The sequence below is a fragment of the Periophthalmus magnuspinnatus genome, chromosome 19, assembly GCF_009829125.3.
Source record: "Periophthalmus magnuspinnatus isolate fPerMag1 chromosome 19, fPerMag1.2.pri, whole genome shotgun sequence".
Classification (NCBI taxonomy): domain Eukaryota; kingdom Metazoa; phylum Chordata; class Actinopteri; order Gobiiformes; family Gobiidae; genus Periophthalmus; species Periophthalmus magnuspinnatus.
In genome coordinates, this window is record NC_047144.1 from 15,801,717 (window position 1) to 15,826,337 (window position 24,621).

Here is a 24,621-nt window from a genome sequence, read left to right on the forward strand (position 1 = left end):
ACTCCCCAGCCTTAGATGTAATATTCAGTCATGTTTTAGTCCTGCTGTAGTCCTGTTTTACACCTGGTTTAGACCTTGTTTAGTCCTGGTTTAGTTCTTTTTTAGTCCTGGTTTAGACCTGGTTTAGACTCTGCACGGCCCTAGTACTTTTATTTCTCTATTGTGTCCGTAACTCAACATATGAACATTAATAACAGACAAATCAGGCGTTTTCTGATATATATATTTTTGTTATATTCCCCAGCCTTAGATGTAATATTCGTTTGTGTAATTCCAGATGGAGAGGCTGAAGGATCAGTCCAGTCGCTGGGACAAAGACGACCTCTTCTCCCCATCTCAGAGCGGCCGTCCCACCCTCACCAAAGTCCACTGTAAGGTTCCCTACCGAACCTACGAGCGCCGCGCCATGTCGTCGTGGAGCCGCCGTATCCAGGAAGCGGAGGAACGTAGCCATGACGACGAGGAAGCTGACAACGATGACGACGATGAAGATTCAGACAGCTCGCCGCCCGTTCTCACCAAAGCCCACGTCATGCTCTCCACCAAAAGAAAGGTGAGTTCAGTATTAGTTTACATGTTTTTTTTGTCCTGTTTAGATCTGGTTTAGAACTGGTTTAGTGCTTGATGCGATGGGACGATAAACAGTAATATCGTTGATTGTAATTAAAAGCTTTGTCAATTATCGTTCGTGGGACATTTTATATAATTGTGATAATCGGCAACAAAGATAATCGCCATTATATCACCAGAATGTGCAGAAAAAATCAATTTATTCACAGGGGCGTCAAGAGGGGGGACCAGAATTGGAGCTTCTTCCTATTAATTTGTATTAGAGGGGGGCCCATGTGAGGGTTAATGCCCCGGGCCCAAATTTCAGTCGACGGCCCTGCTCATCCATAATATTCTCTGCTAAAGCGTAGTTATTTTCACTGATAACAAAGTACAAAACTATGACAGTTGTTTAAACATGGAACTTATTCATAAGATTAAAATTACAATGATTCATATCCATTTAAACTGTCAGCCACTTTAATAATGATCATGAGACAATCCTTAATCGCGATTATTTTGGACATGAAAATCATCACACAAAATTTCAGTATCGTCCCATGCCGAGTCCTTGTCCTAGTTTAAATCAGACCTGTTGCAAAATTGACTTTTTAGAGCTGGTAACCATGATTTCATCTCCTGTTTTCATCGCCGTGGTGCACACCCTTTACTCTGTACTCACTTCCTTCCCCAATCTTATTTTCTTAATCAGTGACACACGTAGGAGTCGCCATTTTAGCACAAATAATCTTCTCGTTACCGTGATCTGGAATGTTCTATAGTATGCCATTAAATTTGTCTATCTCCATGGACTCAAGCAGGAAATGCAACTAGATCAGATCTGTGGAGAGGCAATCCCGTCCACTGTAAGAATACATTTTAGTTATTATTTTTATGAAGTCCATTTAAAACATTAAAACAGAAGCAGGTGTGAGTTTAAAAGTTCATTACCAGATTATTAAATTGCACTTGTGGCACTAAAAGTATCCAATTTTCTTTGTCCTTGAGATATATTCCATTTTTGAGAAGCAAAACGGCCAAAAGCCCTTTTTCCGTCTGAGTTCTGGTGCAGCCAGGCCTTAGACATCGACAATCATGAGATCAGTATTAAATGTTCCTGTATCAATGAGATCAATGAGATATTCTGGCAGTTTATGACATATGACCATATTTTTCAAAGATGTTTAAAAAAAAAGAGTGCAACTTTTATGTATTTCGGAATAATTGGAAATACGTTCTTGTTTAGGAGTTTGCCAGCAGTGGTCCTGTCTTTGCTCCTGTCTTTACCCCTGTCTTTGCTCCTGTCTTTGCTCCTGTCTTTGTTTCTGTCTTTTCTCTTGTGTTTCCTCCTTTGCTCCTGTCTTTGCTCCTGTCTTTACTCTCGTCTTTCCCTGTCTTTCCTCCTCTCTTTGCTCCTGTCTTTACTCCTGTCTTTCCTCCCGTCTTTCCTCCCATCTTTGCTCCTGTCTTTGCTCTGCTCGTCTCTGAATAGACAACAGTGTTTGTATTTTATGGCACCGATTATATTGAAGTTCCCTATTGGAAAACTGCCTCCAAGAGAAGACACAGCATTCCACTTCCCAGAACAGGACTATAACAGGAAGCAGCTGAGTGGCCCACACAGACGTCACCTTCTACTGGTGCTTTTCGGGGGGATAGGGGGGATTTGATGATGTCATGATTTCAGATGGAGTGCGGGTTTTTGAAAGAAATATCCAAATCCACAATAAAGATAGACCAAAATGTCAGTTTGCCGATATTTTCACTTTTTAGCGTATCAGTTATCGTCCTTAAATCTCCAGCACAGACCAATATTTTGCTTTGGCCGATCTGCTGCCTAAAGACGAAACAGAAAGCTTTATTTTAACACTTAAATATGAAAAGGTAACTGCACAAAACATGACTACACAGCTCCATTAAAGGTTTCTGGTCAAAAAAGGATTGGTTGAGTTTGAAGTAAATTAAAATTACATAGTAGTAGAAAAATATAATTAAATCAGCCCTACATATCCCAAAAATATCGACAGAGTTATTCGGCCATTGGCTGCTCTGGATTCGAAATGGCATTGATATCGGCCATGGAAAAAACCACATCAGTTGATCTCTAATCCAAAACTGTTGAACCTCATCATTATTTCTTTGGGATTGGGTCCACAAACTCGTCATATTCAGTCTCAAGTCCTTTCAACTGACACAATCACGCCTTTGGAAACGAGGAATGACGCTACTTTCTGAAGCTATTGGGAAAAAATATTACTTTTATGTATTTGTACTGACAGAAAAGATGTGAAACTTTCTGTCAGTGTTTGCTCCATGTGGATAGTAGTAGTTGTTGTAGTTGTGGTAGTAGTAATAGTAGTAGTAGTAGAAGAAGAATGATAGGTCCGTTAATTGAGATAATGGTTGACTCCTGCTTCGTGGTTGTTTTTCTCTGGGCACAAAAACACAGCTGAGTGTTTATCGTTATTTGTTTCCCTTCATTAGCGTCTGTGTTGCGTTCGTGTGCAGTGGGAACTTTGATAAATATTCATGGATCTGGTGGAAGCGGCGTAGAGCTCGCAGCTGTGGATTATAGATGTGTTTTAGGGCCGCTGTTTAAACCTTGTGCCTTTGTCAGCTCATGGTTAATGTACTGGCCTCTTTTAATGTGACACTGCTGCCCTCTTGTGGACGTGAAGATAAAAATACTGACAGCATCAATATGGCTGACATTGTTTCTCTGTACAAGGTGTTACATAAAAACTATGAAGGTATTTTAATCTACATATTTTACAGGGATAACTCCATTTTCAACTATACATGTTTACATTACAAAGTTTGGACACACCCTCTCATTCAGTGTTGTTTTACTACTTTTTATTATTTGTACATGTTAGATACTTGCAGAGCACACCAAATATATGAAGTAAGATATATGGAATTATGTAGTGAAATAACTCTACTAATTTTTTTTTTTTTTTTTTTTTTTTTTGACAAAACAAAGTGGATACTTTGAGGATTTAAATATAAATAAATATATTTTAAAAAATATTTAGTAGAGTTACTTAAAGTGTTTTTCTTTACTACATAATTCCATATATCTTGCTTCATATATCTGATGTCTTCTGGTTGTATATAAAAAGTAGTAAAAATAAAAATTAAAAATAAAAAAAAACACTGAATGAGATAAGATACAGTTTGTTTGTTCCCCCTTTGCTTGTCTCCATGGGAACGTTTCCATTTCTACTTGGAATGTTCCATAGTATGGCATTGTCTTTCATTAATTTACTTGTAGGTGGAGTTGTACTATTAAATATACTGTACACCATGCATTTTTACTTTGGTTTAGATCGCTTTTCCACAGATCTGACTTGTGACTTGGCTTGTGGAACATTCCAGCCAAAGCAATAACATTTTAATGCGGAGAAGCAGAAAAGTTCCACTGTGGAGCTTTAATTCAAATCAGCTGGTAATCGTTGAATATCGCTAACTTGTATTTCGTGTTTTCTCTTCCTGTTTCGCAGAGGTCTGTGGTGCTGAAGAAGCGCGGCCGAAAGAGGAAGAGGGTAAACAGCAGCGTCACCACGGAAACCATCTCCGAGACGACAGAGGTGTTAAACGAGCCCTTTGATCACTCCGAGGACGAGAGACCCATGCCCCTCCTGGAGAGAACGTCCCGGGTCGGAGAGATGGATGATGAGGAAGAGGAGGAGGAAGAGGAGGAGGAAGAGGAGGGGAGAGAGAAGAGGCATATCACACCAATGAAGAGGAGGAGAGGAAGACCACGACTTGAGAAGAACATTCAGAAAGACAATCGTGAACTCTGGAGCGAAGGTAGGTCTTGACATCTCTGTAGTTTATTTTGTTTTTGTTTGTTTTTTTGGTTTATTCTTGAGTTTCAGACTAACAATTCCTTCCTGATTTGAAGAACTTGAATCATGAATAGGATATTTTTGCAAGAATATACATGTTGTGTCGCCTTATTTAAAACATTAATTAGGGAACTATGGAATATTGTGGTGTAATCTTTTACCCAACAACAGTAATTAACAACAATTAATAACCATGATCATATTAAAAACATTGGGTGATATTTCATTGTTTAAATTTTGACTAAAACTAAAATCCGTTGTAGCCCGAGTTTCATCGGGTGAAATATAAGCTAGAGTTGAAATACTGTTATAAATATGAAGCAAAAAGGGTATTCATGGGTTTCAGAATGATGATAATTAGGACTGTTGCCATAGTAATTAACAAAAACAGAATAATCTCTACATGTATATATTTTAGTGGTCAAAAATGGTCCTCAAAATGTCACATCTGAAAACTGAAATCCAATAGGAAAATCTTGTTGTATCTATTATTTTGAAAGTACTTTTTTACTTTAATTATAAACATTTAGCAAAATTTAACATTTAGCAAAAGTTACATATGGTGAAATACAGGCTAAATAAGTTAGAATACTTTATAAATATGAAGTAAAAAGGGTATCCATGGTTTCAGAATGATGAAAATTAGGATACTTGACATAGTAATTAACCAAAACAAAATAATAGTCATCAAAATGTCACTGTCCATCGTCCATGAGGAAAACTTGTTGTTCATATTATTTTGAAAGTACTGTTTACTTTGCTTTTTAGGGCCTTTCTAGACACTTAAGGTCACTGTATAACAACCAACAAATACAAAAGAAGCTTTATTATAGAGCAAAGTTAAATATACAGTAAAAACATTCAGTTAAAAGTGTATAGTTATAAAGGACAGAGCGACTCTGGTCTGTTGGTGTGGAGTGAATAGACCAGTTTAAATAGATGAGTTGTGAAATAATTGATTGAAAGCGTTTAATGGAGATGAATCGTTTCCTTGGTGTTTTTCCCATGTTTTCCTCAGACCAAATAACATTTCCATTCCCTCTTTTACAGGAGCAGATTTTCTCTGCAAAAGGCCCACTCCACGTCCACTGAAACGGAAGAAAGGCTGGCCCAAGGGTGTGAAGCGCGGCCCGCCCAAATGGAGAACCAAGAATGAGAGAAAGATGGGCTTCAAACTGAACCTGTACACGCCCCCCGAGACCCCCCTGGAGGCGGAGCACCACACGGAGGAGGCGGAGCGGGGCGTCGCCAGCGGCGACGAGGGCAGCCGAGCAGAGCCGGGGCCAGACAGTCCTGATGTAACCGAGCCTCTGTCCCAGCCTCACAGCCCCAACCAGCCGGAGTCCCACAAGTCCAGCTCTGCAGAAGACTCTCCAGTCTGCTCCCCCGCCCCCTACCGTTCCTCCCCCGAAGCACCTCCAGACCCCCAGGACAGTGAGCCTGACTCCCCCAAAGACCCTGACCACGAGGAGCCCAGAGCCGAGACCGCCCGGGACAGAGAGGAAGAGGAGGAGCCCAGCCAGGCAGAGGGGCGGGGAGAGGAGGAAGAGGAGGAGCAGACCTCAGCGGAGCCGGAGGCCACGAAAGAGGAGCCAGAGCCAGATGTACCGGACGCTCCTGAATGCACCTCAGAGTATTCAGGTCCAAACGAGTGTGAGGAGGCGGGTCTGCAGGTTACTATGGCAACAGATGAGAGTGAGGACAGGCCTGAGGCTGCAGCAGAGGCTCAGGCTTTAACAGAACCAGAGCAGGGCCCAGTCCCAGAGGCTGCAGTGGATTCTGGGAACGCCTCAGAGGAGGAGACTGCCCCCAGTCCCTGTCAAGATCGCCCCTGTCAGGACCTCCCCAGTCCCTGTCAAGACCACATCGGTCAAGACCGCCCTTGTCAGGATCACCTCAGTCCCTGTCAGGACCGCCCCCCCTCAGCACCTCCAGAGAAGCCCCTAAGCCCCGCCCCCAGAGCGGAACCCGTGTGCCCGGAGCTGGAATCTGAGACGGTGCAGGCGGTGCAGTCCCTCACACAGGATGCTGTGTTCCAGGAGTGTGTGGAACCTGTGGAGCCTTGTCCCCCAGTGCAGCCCTACGCCCCCATGCCCCCCAGCCCCGCCCCCGTGCCAGAGGACTGCCCCCAGTCTGACCACAGCAGCCCCCTCTCGTCCGCCCCCTCTCACCCCAGCCAATCAGTGCGCTCCGTGAACAGTCCCGCCATGTCTCTGCTGGAGAGTGGCTACACCCAAATCAGCCCCGAACACGGCGCCATGGTGCTGCACAACAACTTGGAGACAAGCCCGGTCATGGACGTGCCCTCGGTGTCTGACCACGGGCAACAGGTGGTCGACAGCGGCTTCAGTGACCTGGGCAGCATCGAGAGCACCACAGAGCCATACGAGAACCCCAGCAGCTACGACTCGTCTCTGGGCTACGGCAGCGCACTGTCCCAGGGCAGCTGTGCCGTGGGGCCAGCCATGGTGGGGCCCGGGTGCTCTCTGATGGCCCAAAGTCTGAGCTCGCCTCAGCACTGCAACGTCAAGTCTCCCCAAGGCTGCGTGGTCGAGCGGTCTCCCGGCAACGGGCGCCACGGGCAACACAATCAGCACAATCAAATCAGCCACAATCAACACCAACACGGGCCTCACAATCTGAACCAGCCGCACAATCAGCCCCACTCCCACAATGCACCTCACCCGCCACACTCCCACAATGCACCTCACCCGCCACACTCCCACAATGCACCTCACCCTTCTCATTCACACTCGCATAACGCCCCGCACCCTCCACATTCGCACTCCCATAATGCACCGCTCTCCCATAACCCACCGCACCCTTCGCATTCGCACTCCCACAACGTACCTCACCCTTCGCACTCGCACTCCCATAATGCACCACACTCCCATAATGCACCTCACCCGCCGCACTCCCATAATACACCTCACCCCCAACACGCTGTGCACAATCAACCCCTGTCCCATAACCACACTCCGCACCATACGTCACACGGGCGCCATAACTCCACCCACTCACAACATAACTCCACCCACTCCCAACATAACTCCACCCACAGTCAACATAACCCTGTCCACAGCCAGCCCCATATCCATAGCTCCTCCCACTCACATAACCCCACCCACAGTCACAATCAAATGAGTCACAATCACAGCCTGCACCACAATCAACTGCCCCAGCACGGTCTCCACGGGCAACAGCATGGAGTACCCCAGTGTGCGCTGCCCCCCAGCTTCACCCCGGGCGTCCCGTTACCCGACCTGCCCGAATCCAGCCCCAACTTCTTGTACGAGCGCCTAAACCCTCAGGCCGAATATGGACCGCACTATACCCAACCATCGGGACTCAGTCTGGCAAAGCTACAGCAGTTCACCAACTCGTTCATGGACCCGTTTAGCCACACCCCCTCGCACCCCATCACGTCCTATGCCAACACGCCGACTCTACCCCAGACGCCACATCGGGTCCCCGCCCCCCAGACTGCCATGACGCCCCCGCCCCCCTCCCTCGCCGGCACCTCCCACATGATGCTCCAGCGGAACCTCCAGTCGCAGCGCGTCCAATCACAAATGACCTCCAAGAACCACGCGGCGTCCCGTTCCAAGTCTCTCCACGCCCACCAGCAGCAGATGTACGCCCCCCGCACCGTGCCGAGGGTCAGTCTGATGCCCGCCGCGCCGGCCTACAACTCCATGAACATGCCATCGCTAAACGGCTACGGCATGAGCCACCCGACCATGAACAGCGGTTATCACGGTAACCACGGATACATGAACCAGTCGCCCCAGTACTCTATGCAGATGGGCATGATGGGAACTCAACCGTACGCCCAGCAACCCATGCAAGCCCCGCCACACGGCAACATCGTGTACTCCCCCGCGGGACACCACACGTACGTTAACGCCGGGATGTCCAAGCCGCCATTGAAAGGGGCGGGGTTTATGCGGCGGTAACAGAGGGCGTGTGGAGGTTCTGAAGACTTTATAAAATGCACTAATTTGGCCTTGTTTCTTTCTCTGTGTCTTTTTGTTACCTAAAACCAGCAGCACTTGGAAAGATGCAAAAACGTTCATCAGAGTTAAACTTTGATCTAATCTTGAAAATATTTTTGTTGCTCAGATGGGAAGCCTTACTTCATTATGACAAAAATCTATTTAAATAGCGTTAGTGTTTTAGGGTATGTCCACACTAATGCTGTTTATTCTACAATCCCAATTCTGATGGTTAAAGGAAATTAAAGGAATGTAACCAATAGTGTTAGCTTAGCCCATAGCTTTATATTGTATCGCGGTTATGTCTGCAGTGTTGTAGTTTATGCTAACCGCCCATGCTAATCGTTCTTAATCAAAGAATGAAGGAAAACATATCTTTGTACTGAGAGACTGTACTGAATCATACATATATATATTTTTTTGTTTTATTTAAAAATTGCCCTTTTCCCCAAGTGGAGATGCACATTTTTGGCAACCCTCTCACAAAAAGGTGTCTTGCTCATAGGTGCCACAATAGGAAGTGAGGGATTTGTATCAATTTCCATTTATTTTTCCCCATTGTCTATTTAAATTAACTACTATGTGACAACCTATTTACTTATATACTGGTCTATATAATGCTTGGAAGTGCTATGGCTGGTTTAGGATTATTACAGATGTACCAGGAACATAACATGAAGTATGAATTTAAGCATTCTTAGATGATATGTAGGCTTTATAAAATACTTTTACCTGGAAACCATCGTACAATACACAAGTCCCACTTTGTAATAATTCACTTGTTATTACCATAGACTGTATATATAAATGGACATAGCTAACTTGCTAGCCGCCGCGTTCCTGAACTGAGAAACTATGGCCCCTCTCTCTGTAACTGCTACTCTCAGACTCATCATTTTGGACTTAAAATGTTCGTATTAACCCGCTCTACATCCTGGTGTTTTTATTTCGCTATTGTGTTAACAGACACAAATAACAGACAAATCAGGCGCCTTCTTTCCCCCAGGTCACTCCCGCTAGTGTTAGCAACAGGTTTGATTGCTCCCTGCTAAACCAGCGGTGCGGGCAGGAATGGGGCGTTACTTTCAACAGCCTCGCTCTGGATTGGCTGTTTGGTTGCTATGATACCATGCTACAAAAACCAAATACAGCTATTGGCTCCAAATTGGCCCCTATAACCGCTAGCCTCGATGAGCTTCATTTGATTGAACGCTATCGGTGACGTCGCACTCACTTAGTCCACTTCTTTGTACAGTCTATGGTTATTAGAGTTGGTTAAGCTAGTTATTACATAGTAGTTACATTGAACATAACAATGTAAGTGTAGTATCAAATTAGTATTCACTTTTGTTTTGTTTTTTTTCATTCAATTTGTTTTTCTATGGCACCTGCCCCTAAAAAGCATGACTTAGGCCTATACAAATGTCACTTTTGTAATAATTGTGTTATTACAAGTTATTACATAGTAGTTACATTGAACACAACAATGTATGAAGTGTAGTATCAGAAGTATTCTCTAGTCTTTTTCATTCATCCAATACGTTTTTCCATTGCCCCCATCCCTATAAATCACCATTAAACAGGCCTATTCAAGCCCCCCTTTGTAATAATTCACATGTTATTACAGTTGATTAAGCTAGTTATTACATAGTAGTTACATTGAACACAACAATGTATGAAGTGTAGTATCAGAAGTGTTCTCTTTGATTCTTTCATTCATCCAGTGTTGGGTGGAAATTGCCAATAAACACAGCGATGAGCTTTACCAATCACTTTAATCTGCAATCATGTGATCAAAGTGCAATATGACAACCCTGAATTTTTCAAATCAAAATGAAAAAAAAAAAGAAGAAAAGTTTATTTTTGTAAATGTTAAAGTTCATTAGTGTGGACATAGCCATAGGGGGGTTCAGTAGCAGCCTATGAAGAAGCCATGAAATGTGCCTGGTCTTATGGCTGTGTGCCCCGTGTCCTGTTTGTACTATACTCATGCCTTTGTATATTTAAATTATTGTACCTATTTTGTAAAGTGACTAGCATGCTTCAGTCTATGTTAGTGGCAGTGCATTGAGTAGTACAAGTGTTGTGCTGATAGCAAGCCATTTTAAAGAGTATCTGGCCTTTTATTAGGTTATCTCTATCACGGGGATGAAAGATTAAACTATATTTTGTTAATTCTAAAAATGTATAAAATGTAAACTTAGTCCTGTTTTGTTCAGTTTGAGAAGTTTTATCGCTATGTGTATAAAACTGAAGTCTTTTTGTAACAGAGGCAGCTTCCTGTTGAATAAATATGTCTAAAGCATATCGCAGTGTTTGTACTCTTAAAACCGTGTGGCAGAATTTCAAAGTATATCTACCCCAAAGTCGATATTTTGCATAATGCCTTCATTCCATCTGTAGATTTGTTTTCTATCTTTATAAAATGTTTATATTTTATCGAAGAGTAGAGGCCTGTGAATAGACCAAACTAAGCTAACGGATTTGCATGTAAAACGCAGCTTGTCCCTGTGTTTCTGTTTCTAATAAGAACCCTGCTCTTTTGTAGCCTTTGTACTTGTACAGGGAGCGGAGGACAGGAGGCGGGAACATCCTGGGTTTGTGCAAAGAAAGGACTTGTATTTATGACTTTTCTCCTTTTGTCAGTCACATAAATGCTGTACATTTTAGCATAAGAATAAATTATGATTGACCATGGATCTGATTCCTCTTCTTTGAACACAGTGTTGACAGTGGAACATCAGCACCGATCTGACGCAAGATACACATACAGAACAATTCAAAATGGTTACACAAGTTACTTATTTATCAAAACGTAAAGATGCGTTATGTAACTACGCTCGTGTCTCCATGGAGATGTCATCGTTTTGCTTGGAAAATCCCACAGTATGGCTTATTTGGGATCTGTTACAGGTGTTTTATAGCTTAAAAATGCCTTGACAGTAGTTCAGTTTGGAGAGTGTTTGTCCACTGATCTGAAGTTTGCCAGTTCGAGTCCCGCTCTTGACATAAACATCATTGGTTGAGCGGTGAAATCCACTGACCCACAGGTTGGCGGTGCGATTCCAGCTCCCATGGATGAACACTGCTATGTGTGTAAATGGGTGAGTGGTTCCTTGGTGTAAAGCGCTTTGATTAACTTTAAGGTGGAAAAACGTTATATAAAAATGTGAGTGAGCGTTTACCATTTGAAAAACACACACGATCAGGGTCTCTTCTCCACGGATTTGACCTGTAACTTGGCCTGGTATCATCGCCCGCTTGTCTCCATGGAGATAAAGTTTAATACCATACTGTCGAATATTTCAGGCAAAGTAATAACATTGAGCCCTCCACTAGAAATGCCACGTACTATTGCATTTTAAGAACAAAATATCTGTATGATGAAACAAACAACAACAGTTTTTCTCACTCACTCTCCCTATTGGTCAGCCTCAGCAATACTCAGTGAGTGATTGACAGGTGGATTTAACCAATAGCAAAGAAGCAGATGATTTTAGTTACCTCTTCAGCCATATAAAGATACTATGTTTACATGAAATTATAAAAAAATCAAAAACAAAAACATGATCTGGCTTTAAGAAAAATGTGACTTAAACCTATTTTTCTATTATATTTCAGTTAATATGATGAACAGCTAACCTTCCCCATTCACTCCCTGTGCCATACGGTTTGTTATGGCTGTCCTGTTTGCTCCAGTCTCTTCTCTTGTAGCTGCATATCCAGTTCTCTCAGCTGTTTGAGGAAGCCCCAGTTGGGAATAATGCGTCTGCGTTTTTTCACTGTTTCTATGGCGTCAACCACTGTCATGTTCCTGCAGATCATGAGGTAAGCCAGAAACAGAGTGGCCGATCGGCTCCTGCCCATTACACAGTGCACCAGCAGCTTATCTGCACACACAAATAAGACAAATAAAAACAATTAAAAAAAAATATAATAATAATAATAATAATAATAATAATAATAATAATAATAATAATAATAATAATAAATAAATAAAAATAGTAGTAGTAATAATAAAGGAGAGATTTTATGTATCTCTCATACGCCTGGCTCTACAGAACTCCAATCCAACCCTAAGTTCTGGTGTCATAGTTGGGGAAATTACAAAGGTGTAAGAACTAAGAACAGCCAAAATAGAAGAAAAAGATTACTAAAAAGCATTTTAAAAACACATTAAAAAGGCTACTGAAACAAATAAACATTGTTTCTTACATTTTAAATCTGGATGTACTTGACCCATCTGAATAACTGAAGCTCTGATGGTGTCAAAATTGTAAAAAAACAAACAAACCAACAATAATATCAAATAAAAGTAAGTTATTCCACTCTAAAGGTCTCCTCTCAAACTTTAGCCCAGTTTAGCCCTGATGTAAACTTGTCTCAGTTCTAGTTTGGTCCTAGTTTAGTTTCAAGTTTGATTTGGTGATGAGTAACCTCTATAAGATCATAAGTCTTCTTACTTTGTGGGTTACTCAGAGTTTTGTCGATGAAACTGGCCGCTGAGTGGAAGTACTGGCTCAGGTCAAAGGTCGTGGTGTCCTCGGCGACCACACCATAATAAACAATGTCCATATCGCTATAGTAACCGGCTCCTGTGTCCACGCTGTTCCACGTCCCCTCGGCCGCGTTCAGAATGTGAGTGATCCCGAGCGCCTTCAGCTTGTACTTGTCCCTCGCTGTCTCCCTGAAAGTACAGAATTAGTGTCCTGCTCAATAGCACAATGACGGCATGTATTTCTAGTGGGAATTGAACCGTCAGCCTACGTGTATGAGTGCTTTACAGACTGACCTCCAACAAGTGGACATCTGCAGAGTCCATAATGTGCAGCTAAAGGCAGTAATGGAAGAAGTACTCAGTTTTGTTAAGTAAAAGTACAGATACAGGAGCAAAAAAAAAAAAAAGACTCGATTAAAAATAAAAGTATCATATGGAAAAATCTACTTAAGTAAAAATATTAAAGTACGTGTTTAAAAAAGTACTTAAAGAGTAAAAAATATTTCTTGAAATATCGTGATTTTGATAAAGATTTGAGCTGAATTTTGTTGTTTTCTTCTATCTGTTCTGTTTTTATTTATATATTTTTATTTGCTCAAATCATGAACATGTTAAAAATAAACCCTCAACCTTTTCAGTGGATCTCAGACAATAATAGAAAATACTTTTACCTTTTAGTCTTGTTTAAAAATATAGTGTAGTGAATGTGAATATAAAATATATATATATATATAAAAAAAGTACAGTTATTAAACTTTTTTTAAACTTCATATATCTGATGTCTTCTATGTGTATATAAAATGTAGATAGTAGCAAAAATAAAAAAATTTATGAGAGGATGTGTCCAAATTTCTGTCCAGCAATGTACGTCCCTGTGTGTTCATACTCACTCGTCTCCTATATAAACATTGTCCCAGACTTCATTGACGTGGGTGTAGGCCACAGAGCCGCGGTTCAAGATCTTCTCCAGCTCGTATCCTCCTGGGGTGACGTACTCCTCCTCGTCTTCTGGAGGCGACCTCAACCCCAACTTTGACTTTTTACAAGACATTTTATCACTGTGACGTCACCATAACCCTTTGTCAGGCAGAGTGTGTTTCCTGGAAGAACAAAAACACAAAAACATGCTGGTTCAAGGCGACTTGCTTTTTCCGCAGGCAAATTTGTAACGTGGCATCTGGGTTATTGTAGTTCTTTGTCTGCGGGGCTGGACCAGGGCTCAATGCAGCACTTACAAAATGTCCAGAATGCTGCAGCTCCTTTGAGACAAAATCTAAGAGACAAGACACATCAGACCTGTGCTGTGTGACCTGCTCTGACTCCTGTTTCATATCGGGTCACATCAAAATGTTATTGATTGTGTTTAAATGTGTGCACTCTATGGGTCCTGTCTCTACTCTATGGGTACAGTCTGCACTTTATGGGTCCTCTTTCTGCACTTTATGGGTCCTCTTTCTGCACTCTATGGGTCCTCTATATCTGAGGAAGTTACTGCAGTCCTATACTCCACCCAGGACACTGAGGTCAGCTGTTCCCAAATCCAGGCTCAAGACCAGAGGTGACAGAGCCTTTTCTGTGGCCCTTCCTCTGTGCAGCTCTTGAATAGTTTGAATGATCTTTATATTAGTCTCAGTGACTCAGTTTTGTCTTATTTTATCATTAAACATTAACCCTTTGTTGTGTTGTCTAGATGCAGGACTCACCCACCGATCTCTTCTCTTCATTTTTCGGTGGAGTTTTTTTTTTTTGTTGCTGCGTCAGATTTTTAATTTCAGGACAAGGCCTTCAGCTGTTGCGTCGTGTCTGGGGCAGGAAAACGACAGAGTCTGTGTGAGACGAGAAGAGCAGAGGATATTTTTAGGTTACCATGTCCCCTCCCTCTGCCCCCTCTCTCCCCTCTCTCCCTCTCTCATCCCTCTTCTCTCTCTCTCCCTCTCTATCCTCTCTGTCTCTGTACCGTCTTCCCTCTCCACTCTCTCCCCCTCTCCTCTCTCCCCCCTCTCTCTCTCTCCCTCACTATCTCATCTGTCTCTCTTTCCTCTCCACTCTCCCCTCTCTCCCATTTCCTTTCTCTCCCCTCTCTTTCCCTCTCTGTTTCTCTCTCTCCCCACTCTCTCTCTCTCATCCCTCTTCTCTCTCCCTCTCTATCTTCTTTGTCTCTCTTCCTTCTCTCTCCTCTCTCTCTCCTTCTCTCTTCCACATTATCTCCTCTGTCTCTCTTCCCTCTCCTCTCTCTCCCCTTCCCTTTCCTTTCTCTACTCTCTCTCTCCCCCATCTCTCCTCTTCCTCTTTCTCCTCCCTCTTCTCTCTCTATCCCTCTCTATCTTCTCTGTTTCTCTACCGTCTTCCCTCTCCACTCTCTCCCCCTCTCCTCTCTCCCTCTCTCTTTCTCTCCCTCACTATCTCATCTGTCTCTCTTTCCTCTCCACTCTCCCCTCTCTCCCATTTCCTTTCTCTCCCCTCTCTTTCCCTCTCTGTTTCTCTCTCTCCCCACTCTCTCTCATCTCTTCCCTGTTTCTCTCTCTTCTCTCCCCTCTCTCCCTCTCTCTCTTCCCTCTCCTCTCTCTCCCCTTCCCTTTCTCTACTCTCTCTGCTCTCTCTCTCCCTCACTCTTTTTCTCTCTCTCCCCCCATCTCTCCTCTTCCTCTCCCTCCTCTCTCTCTCTCTCCCTCTCCTTCCCCCTCTCTCTCCCTTCCTCCTCTCTTCTCTAAAAGACAAACTCAAGAAAACTGATGGATTAAACATGAGAATTAAAACATGCACCTGTTGTCTCCATGGAGATGTTTATCACTGTGCCTGGAATGTTCCAGAGTATTGCATTAAACCTGTAGTAGTTATTTCATTCATTACAGTTGTATTTATTACTCAGAAATACATTTGAACACACACATTACTGAGTCAGTGTGATATGTGTATGTTTAGTTTAATTTGTGTAGAATATTCCAAGCAGAGAAAAAACATGTGATTATTTCAACAGAGCCTTTTCCGACCTATTTTTGTCCCATCGTCTGCAGCTTCACGGGTAAAACACATCTATCAGACAGGTGTTCACACATGGCTCCGGGCTGTGGGTGGAGGTGAGTGGAGGATGGAGGTGTAATCGTCTAAATGTGTTTAATCTTTTCTTTCTGTACTGGATTATGGAGATTTGATCTACATTTAGACTTCAGCCTCTACTTCAAACCTTTAGATTCTTTCTCACTATTCACCACAATCTGTCAGAAGAAAACAACACTGTGTAAAATGTATTTATAAGGGACTACTTGAATGAAACAAAACACAACTCCAGGTGTGTTTTTGAAGAAGTAACAGCATTATAACATAACTTAAAGCTACAAGAGTCCATTTTGTGTAATATAGGACCTTTATAAACTGTGTTGTTATGATCTCTCAGTCCTGTGTTGATGCAGTGCAGTGTCCAGTTGTCGGAGCTGGTTCAGAAATCCTGCATTTGGGAGAATGTTCCGGTGTTTTCGGACCGTCTGCAGCGCCTCCATCAGAGAGAGTCCACGTTTGATCATGAGGAAGGACAGAACCAGAGCAGCAGAGCGACTGATCCCACGAGCGCAGTGAACCAAGACCACACCTGAGACACAACAGAGTCAATGGAGCCGGAAGCGCACACATAATAACTTCGTGTTTGGAACTAGCAGGTTAGTTATGTACATTTATATATACAATCTATGTTCATGAACGTGACCTTTTTTTGCACTTGGTTCCACTGCATGATGTCATTAGGTGAAAAGCCATAGTCTCCTCTGTATTTTTAAAGTCTCTGATCCAATGCATCATATCGTCCCTGTTTCTTTCTCACCATTTTGGTTTAGTGCAGAGTGAATGAACTCCGCTGTGTCACTGAAGAAGCCGCTGATGTCGAAGTCTTTGCTGTCGTCCGCCGCCACGCCCAGGTACACCACACCTGCGTCGCTGTAGTAACCAGGTCCAGTGTCGATCCGCTCTGTGCCGTGTGCAGCGTTCACTATGTGGGACACTCTCAAATCCTGCAGCAGAGCTATGTCTTTGGCTACAGACCTGCAAACATAATAGTAGTGGGATTATACCAAAATATTGTTCTTTTTATCATGGGGAACTTTTTGGAAAGAACTATTTTTTATTTAACTCCCTTTTTTTTTCTTTTTTTCTGAAATATAGAAACTGATTTTCAAATTTCAAACAGATTTTCAATTCATCAATTATTTTCCCCCTTTTTTGCAGTGTTCTTAAAGCCCCACTGTGTTACTTTTAGCCAAAAAATATACTAAAATAAAATAGTAATAATAATTTATGTTTTTATTGCACAAAAAACATGCACCCTGCGCCGGCTTGCATCTCCACAAACCTGGCCTGGAGGAGGGCTTCCTGCTCGGTTCCATCAAAAAAATGTTGTTCCTTTAGCTATAATGTTCCACAGTGTGACATAAAATGCATCTATCTCCATGGAGAATGCTTCAAATGGTCTATTTCAATGTAATAATGCAGGCAATGTGCTAACTCCAGAATGTTACACAGTGTGACTTTAAACTCTGGCAAAGGCCCTGGGTGTGTACAGGACTGGTAAAACTGTCTTACGCGTTGCTGAGGTAGAGTCTGGGCCAGACCTGGTTCACTGCTCCAGTGTTGTGTTTGTTCTTCAGCAGGACGTCCAGTAGAGAGCCTATGGGCGGGGCTTCATATGACCCCTCCTCCCCTCCACCCATCGTCCAATCACACGCCTGAGAATGTCCACAACCTGCTTTTTGTCTAACTTGTCTTAACAAAAAAATAGTTTCACAATTTCGAATGTTGCTTCAATTTGATGGAGGAAGCTTGTTATAAAATTAAAACAGCTTGGTCTTTGTGACAGTCCAAAGCCACGATAAATAAAGGAGTTTAACCCATTTAAAAACCTATACAAAAATAATGTCTAAAATTTCCATAAACTACAAAAGTGTCAAAACATGAATTTGATTATGTAAAATGCAAAAGTAAATTGTAAAAAATCTAATCTTGTTGTCTTCCTTCACTTGTGTCGGCTGTTCAAGCATATGGCGGCCATTTTGTTTCTCGTGCGGCAGAGCAACAGCTGAAGATGCCAGAGTGGATCATGTGACTGGGACATTTTTATTCTCAGTGACAGAAGCTAGGTCCAAGTCTCAACTCAACTAAAATTAGTCCTCCACAACGCTTTTGTCCCGTGAAGTGTATGTTAGTGTATCAGTGTAAAGAGTGGAAGTTAACTTTATGCTATGTCCAATTATATATAACAGTCTGTGGAAGTTACTTAGCTAATTAAAAATAAAATAAAATAAAAACATGCTGATTTTACACCTGGCGCTACCGATATTCAGATTTATATATTGAAATACTTGCAATTTCACTTCAGTGTCTGGTCTTAAATGTCTGAAACGTCTACACTGAGAAAGAGACTTTATTTTGAATATTTTTACCTGTTTCTTTTTGGTCATCAACATCGCAAAAAAGCTTTACAAAAATGAAACAAGTGAGGACACCAGCAGGGGGCAGCACAACGATAAAAAAGCTGTTTAACTTGAGATTTTAATAATGGCATGTAAATAAAGCAACCTGTGGCAAACATGTTAAAACTTGAAAAAAATAAATCTTTGCCATTTACAAGGTTCAAACAGGGGCGGCGCCAGGAAGGGGGTTGAGGGGGCACTAACCACCCCTAGAATGGCCCCCTCCCATAGCTCCCCCAAAGATTTTTGCCCCACTTTCATAGTACATCCAATCTTGACTAAAAGTGTTGTTCAAAATGAGACTCCAGTAAAAAAAAAAAAGCTTTTATAAATCACTACAGGAGCTATCTTCATTTAAACTTAAAACAGCGACTCAACCATGGTATGGGGTGCACTCCATTGTTAAAAGGCTCTAAATTAACATGCTAAGTGAGCCCCCACATTGAAAACCTTAGCCTCCCCTTAGCTCCTCCCACCAAAAATACCTGGCGCCGCCCCTGTTTTCCAGGAATAGATTTAGCAAAAAATGCAAACATGATTAATTTTACAACGTTATGATCTTTACAATTTAACACATCCAGAGTCTAAATGACACATTACAATGGAATGGTAAAGCTAACTCTTTGCTCACTCAAAATAAAACTACAGGTATGTTTTTGAACGTTATAAGATATGGTCGAAAGCTCAAACTAATATTTTAGCCTGATGTGTCTCCTTAAACAGTAGCCTAGCGGTGCCTGGGTCCACCTCCGCACTGCCCGTTCTACCTGGGTCCACCCCCACAGTGCAGTTTGGAGTCCAGAGCTCGGAGCTGTTCCAAGAAGCCGTTGTTGGGGCAGACGTTTCGGTTTTCGCTCACGGCCTTCAGCGCCTGCACCAGCGTCAGCCCCTCGTGGATCATCAGATACCCCAAAACCAGAGAGGAGGAGCGGCTGAGGCCCATCGCACAGTGAACCAGCACCTTACCTGCAAATACAACAACAGCCTCTGAGTCCAAAGAGGTACGTTTAGTCTCCAGTGGGACCTGCTTAAAGATGCACTATGTAACTTTTTGGGAGTGTGTGCATCACCCGCTTGTCTCCAGGGAAACGTTATTGCCAATAATGTTCAACAGTATGGCCTTAAAATACAGTTTCTATTTATTTAGTTACAGATTTTGTTTTTTATCTCTGCAAAATTACATTGTGTTAGCATGAGCGGTGTTGCCTTCTTGTCTTCATGGGGATAGACAAGTTTAATGCCATACTGTGAAACATTCAAGGCAAAATAATAACATCTCTATGGAAACGAGTAGGTATAGCGGACCTCCAGACTAAAAAGTAACATAAACAGTAACAAAAAAGTAACATAGTGCAATTTAAAGTGCAGTAGTGCAGTCTAGACACCTGTAAATGCTTAAAACCATAAAGATGAACATTTAAGGCATCTCCATGGTAGCAGCCTCCCACTGGAAAAGTTACATGGTGCACCTTTAAAGAAGGAGCTGGTGCTGGTAAAAGCAGTAGCAGCACTAGTTGTATTTATTTGTTTGTGGGAGCATCATAATTACTCAAGTACTCATTATGTTGTGTGCATTCAGTAGTCTGTATTTCTTATAGACTGTATATATAAATGGACATAGCTAACATGCTAGCCGCCGCGTTCCAAATAGGAAGTGATCATGGGCGCACTTCTGGCTCCATCGACTCTGGCTCCAATTCACTTTCTATTGAAAAACTGTGTCCCCTCTCTCTGTAACTGCTGCTGTCAGACTCGTCATTTTGGTCTTAAAATGTTCTTATTAACCCGCTCTACATGATCCTGGGTTTTTTATCTCATTATTGTGTCTGTAAATCAAGATATGAACATTAATAACAGACAAATCAGGCTCCTTCTTTCTCGAAGGTCACTCCTGCTAGCAACAGGTTTGATTAACAGTGTTGCTAAATGCCTGTTTCCTGCTAAATCAGTGATGCAGGCCGGAAGAGGCGTTACCTTCAACAGCCTCGCTCCAGATTGGCTCTTTGGTTGCTATGATACTCATGGTCAGAATTCCAAATGTGGAAGTCAGCTCCAAATTGGCCTCTATAACTGCTCGCCTCGATGAGCTTCATTTGACTCTCACTTAGTCCACTTCTTTACACAGTCTATTATATTTCCTAATGCCAGGTCTTACATCCCGTGGTTCAGTTTACAGCACATTCCTCCTAAAAACGTCTCATTTGCTGCTTGTTCAGGGATTAAACCTCTGTGAATTACTGAGTGTTTGTGAAGACTTCAGGATAATAATTGTGATGTGCTAATCCCAGTTTTCCTTATCAGAGCATGGTTTATAGGACAGGTCTGTATTTCCGTGTGGGATTACTCCTGTTTGCACTGTGGCACTGTTTAGCAGAACACGCTGTCAAATGTAGCTCGGGAATTCCCATGTCTAATCAAAGTGTTGTTACAATTTGCCAAGACGATCCATTTAAACCCAATTTTTCCGGTTTGTATTCCCAGAGCAGGACGCTGCTAGCATAAGGGTTAGATATTAGCATAAATTGATTAAAGGTCCTGCAGTGATTTTCATTTATTCTTGTCAAGAGAAATACTCTACATTAGATGGTAAAAACTCCTAAATAAGAACTAAAATTTAACTTTAACTATCTGTTCATTTTAGATAGTACATTGTTGCTAATAACGATGGGAAATGTTTGAAATTTTATTTACACAAAGCTGTTCTGTGTTACTTGACAGATGCATAACAGGGACATAACACTTTCGGATAAATTCTGCCTTATTTTACTTTTATTTTAAGGAAATAAATGCTGTTTTCAGTCTCTACATTGGTACCGGTTAATACCAAGTTTTTCAATAGAAAGTGAATTGGAGCCAGAGAACTATCATGTCTTTGGAATGACACTATTTTTTGAAGCTGTGAAAAAATAATTTAATTTTTATTCTTTTTTTTCCTTTTTTGATATGGATAGGCCCAGGAATTACAGATATATTAAACACAAACTGGGTCAACACATCTGCAAGACAGTTAAAGAGAGGGCATTTTACTCAACTACTATGGTTCCTTTTGTTGTTTTGAAAATCCTAACTTAATCAAAAACAACATATTAACAAGTTTTATAAGTTTAAGGTTGTTGTTTTTTTTGATGCTCTGAAAATCAATCTCAAAAATCACTCCCCCTTCAGGCCAGATCTGACTGCTAACCGTAAGAAGGGTTCAAATAGAGCCTGGGAGAGATCGCTAGATTACTCAGACATGCATGGATGACGTTTAAAACCACTTCGGGTATGTTTTTGATTGAAGGAAACAACATTATAACATGGTAGAAAACTTCAAATTCTGCCATAGAATTCTTACCTGTCCTCCAGCTCACTTGAAACTATAGGGATTTTAGAATATTGTTAAAAAATGATGAGAAATTTAAACTGTTACCATAGCGATTACCAATTGAAAACAAAATATGATGTCTTTTGAATGGTGAAAAGTCCTCGAAAGGTCCTCAAAATGTAAAGGAAGCTGGAACTTGTGAATAAAATCAAACAGACCTGTGGGGGAGCTGAGTGCGTTGTTGATGAAGTTGGCTGCTGGGTAGAAGAAGGGGCTGATGTCGAAGCTCGCCATGTCGAACGCCTCCACTCCGAAATACGTGATCTTAGTGTCTCTGTAGAAAACGGCCCCGGTGTTTACGTTGTATTTACCGTCTGCTGCGTTGAGGACGTGAGTGATGAGATGAGACTGAAGCGCCTTCTTATCCTTCGCCGCGTACCTGGACACAAACAAGAAGCTTAAAGTGGACATATTCTGTAAAATGTGCTTTTCAGAACTTTTAAACATGTTCTAGTTGTTTCTTCTCATTGAGCCTCTGAAGTTGTATCTGGAGTGATTCATGTTTGAGTAATCTTTAAGTGACTATTTTTAAGACGCCATTTTGCCAATCCCTGTTTTCACCTCCACTGGTACACGCTCATACATACTTCCTTCTCCGGTTTTATTTTCTTAATCGGTGACACTCAGCAGCGTCGCATTTTCGAACAAATGAAAAAAATGGGCTGCTCGCTAGTGTGATGTGCAGCTATCCATAGGGGGCGCCGACAGCATTGTATAAGCAGCTCTTGTGATCAAAATAAGTCTGTTATCTAATCAGAAAAAATGTATTGTGCGATAATCAGGAAGTTTGCATTTAGCATTCTAGTAGTTGTTAGCTTTACCGCCACGGCAAAACTCAATGTCTCTGAGAATTGTGAAAAGAGCTTATAAACTTATCGCTGTGAATAATTAGGATGGTCAGAATACATAAGATAAGTGAGGAATAACTTGAAAACATTTAAAATGAATTAGATTTTTTTTTTTCATGTTTTTAAGACGATGAAGATCAGGTACAGCGCCTTTAAATGTTGCAATATCTCTCCTTGACTCCTTTTACTTATTTTTGATACATTTCATATCGAATTAAAACTTTATTATATTTTATGAAATTGTTCCACTACAGTCTCTTGGTTCGGTCCAGCAATTTTTTTTTTTTTGCCCTGAACTTAACAGAATTTCATGATTATTTAGAAAAGGCAAATCATAATTTTCACATTTTTAAGGATTATAATCTCTATATTTTTGCTCTCACATGTCTCCGATGTAAATCCTCGGATAGACTTCGTCCATGTGGTTGTTGCTGCCGCCCTTTTTGGTCCACATGAGCCTCTGTAGTTCTGAGGCGGGAGGGGTCTCATAGCGCCCCCCGTTGGTCCCATCGCAGGACGTCCCACTGCTCAGACCACGAGGCATGTCTCTGTCTACGACCAAGTATTAAAATCTGTAAAAATATTCAGATTAAATATTATAGCATGGTTCATTTCTGGAAACTAGAAATGTTCTTTTAAAGTAGGATTTGGTTTGGTACTTTTAACCTTTAACTAATTGAACTAATTTTGCAGCAAATGAAAATATTAAATGTAACTTTTCTAGTGGAGAATCTGTCAGATTGTTGTCTCCATGAAGATGTTCCACTGTATGGCATCCAACGTCTTCATGGAGACAAGGCAATGACGCCACCGGGTCAAGTTACAGGTCAGATCTGTGGAGAGGCGAGCCCACTCCCAGTAAGAATGCATATTTCTCAAGGTATTTCCTGCAATGAAAACAACTACAGTTGAACAAATGCTACATACATAAGCTTGATGTCTGTGTAATCCCTCAATCGTCCAGGTCTGATCCATGGCAAAAGACAAAATTTAAATCTGTCAACTGGACAAACCGTTGTAAGTGAAGACATTTGACTGCTCATCCACACCGCTTCTTCAGTTCTGGTCAGATTACTGCTGGACACTGACTTATATCTGTCTGAAGGGAGGGGCTAATGACACTGAAACTGTAAACAGCTATTGTCTCCAGTTTCAGCCTTAACAACCCTATTCACCCTGTAACGACCACCTATTGTCCTCTTTGTTCCTGTTTGTTTTGGGTCTGAAGATAGATATACTGTAAGTAGATATCAGTAGACAGATATAAGTCAGTGTCCAGACCAGAACTGAAGAAGCGACTAGAATGAGCAGCGAAACGTCTTCACTCCTACAACGATTTATCCAGTTGACAGATTTAAATTTCGTCTTTTGCTACATAAGTTTGATGTTCTACTGTCCCACTATAGAGCCAACCTGCCCATTCACAAAAACTCAGCATAACAATGATTGGCTGGAATTACACACTAGAGACGAGAAGGGGGCAAAAGCCAGTTTCCCCTATTGATTAAATTACACTTTGCTGTGAAATATCCAAAAGGTAAATTCACAAATATTGACCCTGATCATTTCTATCAGTGACTAGACCCAAGAACTCACTGTATTACAACACAACTCACTGCAGTTTAACTATTCATTTCAACTGCCCCCATCTGTATTAAATGATTGGCCAATATAATGCTGTAATCTGAAACCCAGCGATCTCACATAAACCCAACAGTATTTTCTTACATACAGATGCATACATGATTATTATTATTATTATATAAAAAGTCTTACGTTGGCGGTAGAGGTTGTGCTGTCCGGTAGGCCGCTGTCTGTGAGATTCACTCCACAAATGCTTTTTTTAACTTTTGAATCTGAGCCTGGACATACCACGGCTGACATCATCTTCTGAGTTTGTCATCGCTCAAAAGTGACACAGCGGATAAGCGAGTGAGTACACATGAGAAGTAGTATATATAAGTATGTATAAGTATATATAAGTATGTGTAAGTATGTAGGATTGTCCTGTATGGTATAGGGATTGTCTTAATTGGATTTTTAGACCCAATACGACT

General features: G+C 41.7%; 4 protein-coding genes across 7 annotated transcripts in view; 1 reads left to right on the forward strand and 3 right to left on the reverse strand.

The window, feature by feature from the left end:
• kat6b (K(lysine) acetyltransferase 6B) overlaps positions 1-10,702 on the forward strand; it is a 68,512-nt gene extending 57,810 nt beyond the window's left edge. The window contains exons 15-17 of one of the 2 annotated variants that reach the window (XM_033984171.2): positions 278-553; positions 4,053-4,362; positions 5,451-10,702. In XM_033984171.2, the coding sequence (XP_033840062.1) occupies positions 278-553; positions 4,053-4,362; positions 5,451-8,356 (3,492 nt within the window). In that variant the 3' untranslated portion in view covers positions 8,357-10,702. The remainder of the gene's footprint in view (positions 1-277; positions 554-4,052; positions 4,363-5,450) is intronic. The other variant, XM_055229327.1, reaches the window with a different exon arrangement.
• Positions 10,154-14,720, reverse strand: LOC117387720 (dual specificity phosphatase 29-like). 2 transcript variants are annotated; one of them, XM_033985263.2, is made up of 4 exons: positions 14,597-14,720; positions 13,784-13,993; positions 12,859-13,082; positions 10,154-12,285 (listed from the first exon to the last, which is right to left on the reverse strand). In XM_033985263.2, exons 2-4 carry the CDS (start codon positions 13,942-13,944, stop codon positions 12,071-12,073), a joined length of 600 nt encoding a protein of 199 aa, XP_033841154.1. In that variant the 5' UTR covers positions 13,945-13,993; positions 14,597-14,720; the 3' UTR covers positions 10,154-12,070. The 2 variants fall into 2 exon arrangements, with proteins under 2 accessions (XP_033841154.1, XP_055085339.1); XM_055229364.1 differs by having other exon boundaries at positions 14,601-14,620.
• Positions 14,721-16,273: 1,553 nt separating this feature from the next.
• LOC117387721 (dual specificity phosphatase 29-like) lies at positions 16,274-17,590 on the reverse strand. Its single transcript, XM_055229841.1, has 3 exons — positions 17,463-17,590; positions 16,708-16,931; positions 16,274-16,479 (listed from the first exon to the last, which is right to left on the reverse strand). Exons 1-3 carry the CDS (start codon positions 17,588-17,590, stop codon positions 16,274-16,276), a joined length of 558 nt encoding a protein of 185 aa, XP_055085816.1.
• Positions 17,591-18,442: 852 nt separating this feature from the next.
• Positions 18,443-24,400, reverse strand: LOC117386879 (dual specificity protein phosphatase 13-like). Of its 2 annotated transcripts, none has more exons than XM_033984254.2 (4): positions 24,341-24,400; positions 22,948-23,116; positions 21,875-22,095; positions 18,443-19,315 (listed from the first exon to the last, which is right to left on the reverse strand). In XM_033984254.2, exons 2-4 carry the CDS (start codon positions 23,106-23,108, stop codon positions 19,113-19,115), a joined length of 585 nt encoding a protein of 194 aa, XP_033840145.1. In that variant the 5' UTR covers positions 23,109-23,116; positions 24,341-24,400; the 3' UTR covers positions 18,443-19,112. The 2 variants fall into 2 exon arrangements, with proteins under 2 accessions (XP_033840145.1, XP_055085340.1); XM_055229365.1 differs by having other exon boundaries at positions 22,948-23,136; positions 24,341-24,395.
• Between the last annotated feature and the right edge of the window lie 221 nt (positions 24,401-24,621).